The following is a 1,282-nucleotide window of genomic DNA, read 5'->3' as shown; positions in this document are numbered from 1 at the left end:
AAGACTAGGTCCTGTTTGCCGCAGGGATGTGTAGACTCCACCTGAACAAAAAGCCATAGTGTAATACCTATCTCTGTCCACAGTGTTGCATCCCACCTCTAATGTAGAATGCTTAGCCCTTTAGAAACAGGAAATAGGAAAAAGGGGCATCATAGTTTTCTTTGTCTGTTTGGCAATTAACCATTCACTGGCTTTTTTTGTTGTAACATGCACTTCCTCTCTTGTTTTCATTCAAGCTTTGTGCACCATGGAAATTAATGTGGAGAAAGACAAACAGACAGGAGAGACCAAGATTGTCTCTGCTTCACCTGTTGGCCCAGATGAGGCCCATCAAAGAGGATTCAAAGTCTATGATGATGGTTCCAAGGTAGTCTATGAGGTCCACTCTGGTGGCACGGTAGTAGAAAATGGAGTACATAAATTAAGCTCAAAGGACGTAGATGAACTTGTGCAAAAAGCTGGACAATCAAGTGTAAAAGGAGGGTATGAAACAATGACTGTGTCAGACAGAAATGTGGTAGCCGATGGAAACCTTAGCCATATGAAGGAGCAAATGCTCTTCAAGGAGGCAAAGCTGGAAATGGTACATAAATCCAGCAAAGGACATGCTGTGAATCCCCAGCCCCAAGACAAACCCTGTGGTGGCAAAACCTCAGAGGCCAGTGCAGATCAGCCGGTGACAATGATATTTATGGGCTACCAGAACATTGATGACGAAGAGGAGACAAAGAAAGTGTTGGGCTATGATGAGACCATCAAAGCAGAGTTGGTGCTGATCGATGAAGACGATGAGAAGTCATTGCGGGAGAAGACAGTGACAGACATTTCCACCATGGACGGGAACGCCGCTGAGCTGGTCTCTGGCAGGCCCCTGTCAGACACAACAGAGCCCTCCTCTCCTGAGGGAAAGGAAGAGAGCCTGCCCTTGGAAGCTGCCCCAGGTACACAAAAGAAAAAGCGCTGTCAGTGCTGTATTGTCATGTGAACACCTCCTCCTTCCCTGCTCCGGGCAGCTCCTGCTCCAACACTTACCTAGACCTCACTGTACTTCTAACTGCAATACTGTGAACTGGAAGTGAATGCCTCCATTGCCTTGCAGTTGGGTTGCTTTGCTTTCTAGTTCTTCAGGAAGAGGAACACATGGTTACTTTCCCATCAGACATACTAATTGGGGTTTGGGGAGGAGTTGGGGGGTTTTCTGCTTCTTTTTTTTTGTTGTTGTTGTTGGTTGGGTTTTTCCTTAATATTACAGAGTGAGAGATAAATGGGAAATGGAACATAT

General features: G+C 45.9%; 1 protein-coding gene across 1 annotated transcript; it reads left to right on the top strand.

The window, feature by feature from the left end:
• Positions 1–236: 236 nt before the first annotated feature.
• On the top strand, positions 237–985 carry PALM2 (paralemmin 2; the record flags this gene model as incomplete). The annotated part of the gene is made up of 1 exon (XM_009082749.1): positions 237–985. A coding segment is annotated over one exon (749 nt), but the record flags the coding sequence as incomplete, so codon positions are not given.
• Positions 986–1,282: the final 297 nt, after the last annotated feature.

Source organism: Acanthisitta chloris, unplaced genomic scaffold, assembly GCF_000695815.1.
Source record: "Acanthisitta chloris isolate BGI_N310 unplaced genomic scaffold, ASM69581v1 scaffold41489, whole genome shotgun sequence".
In the NCBI taxonomy this organism is placed as follows: domain Eukaryota; kingdom Metazoa; phylum Chordata; class Aves; order Passeriformes; family Acanthisittidae; genus Acanthisitta; species Acanthisitta chloris.
This window is presented reverse-complemented; position numbering and strand designations above follow the sequence as displayed.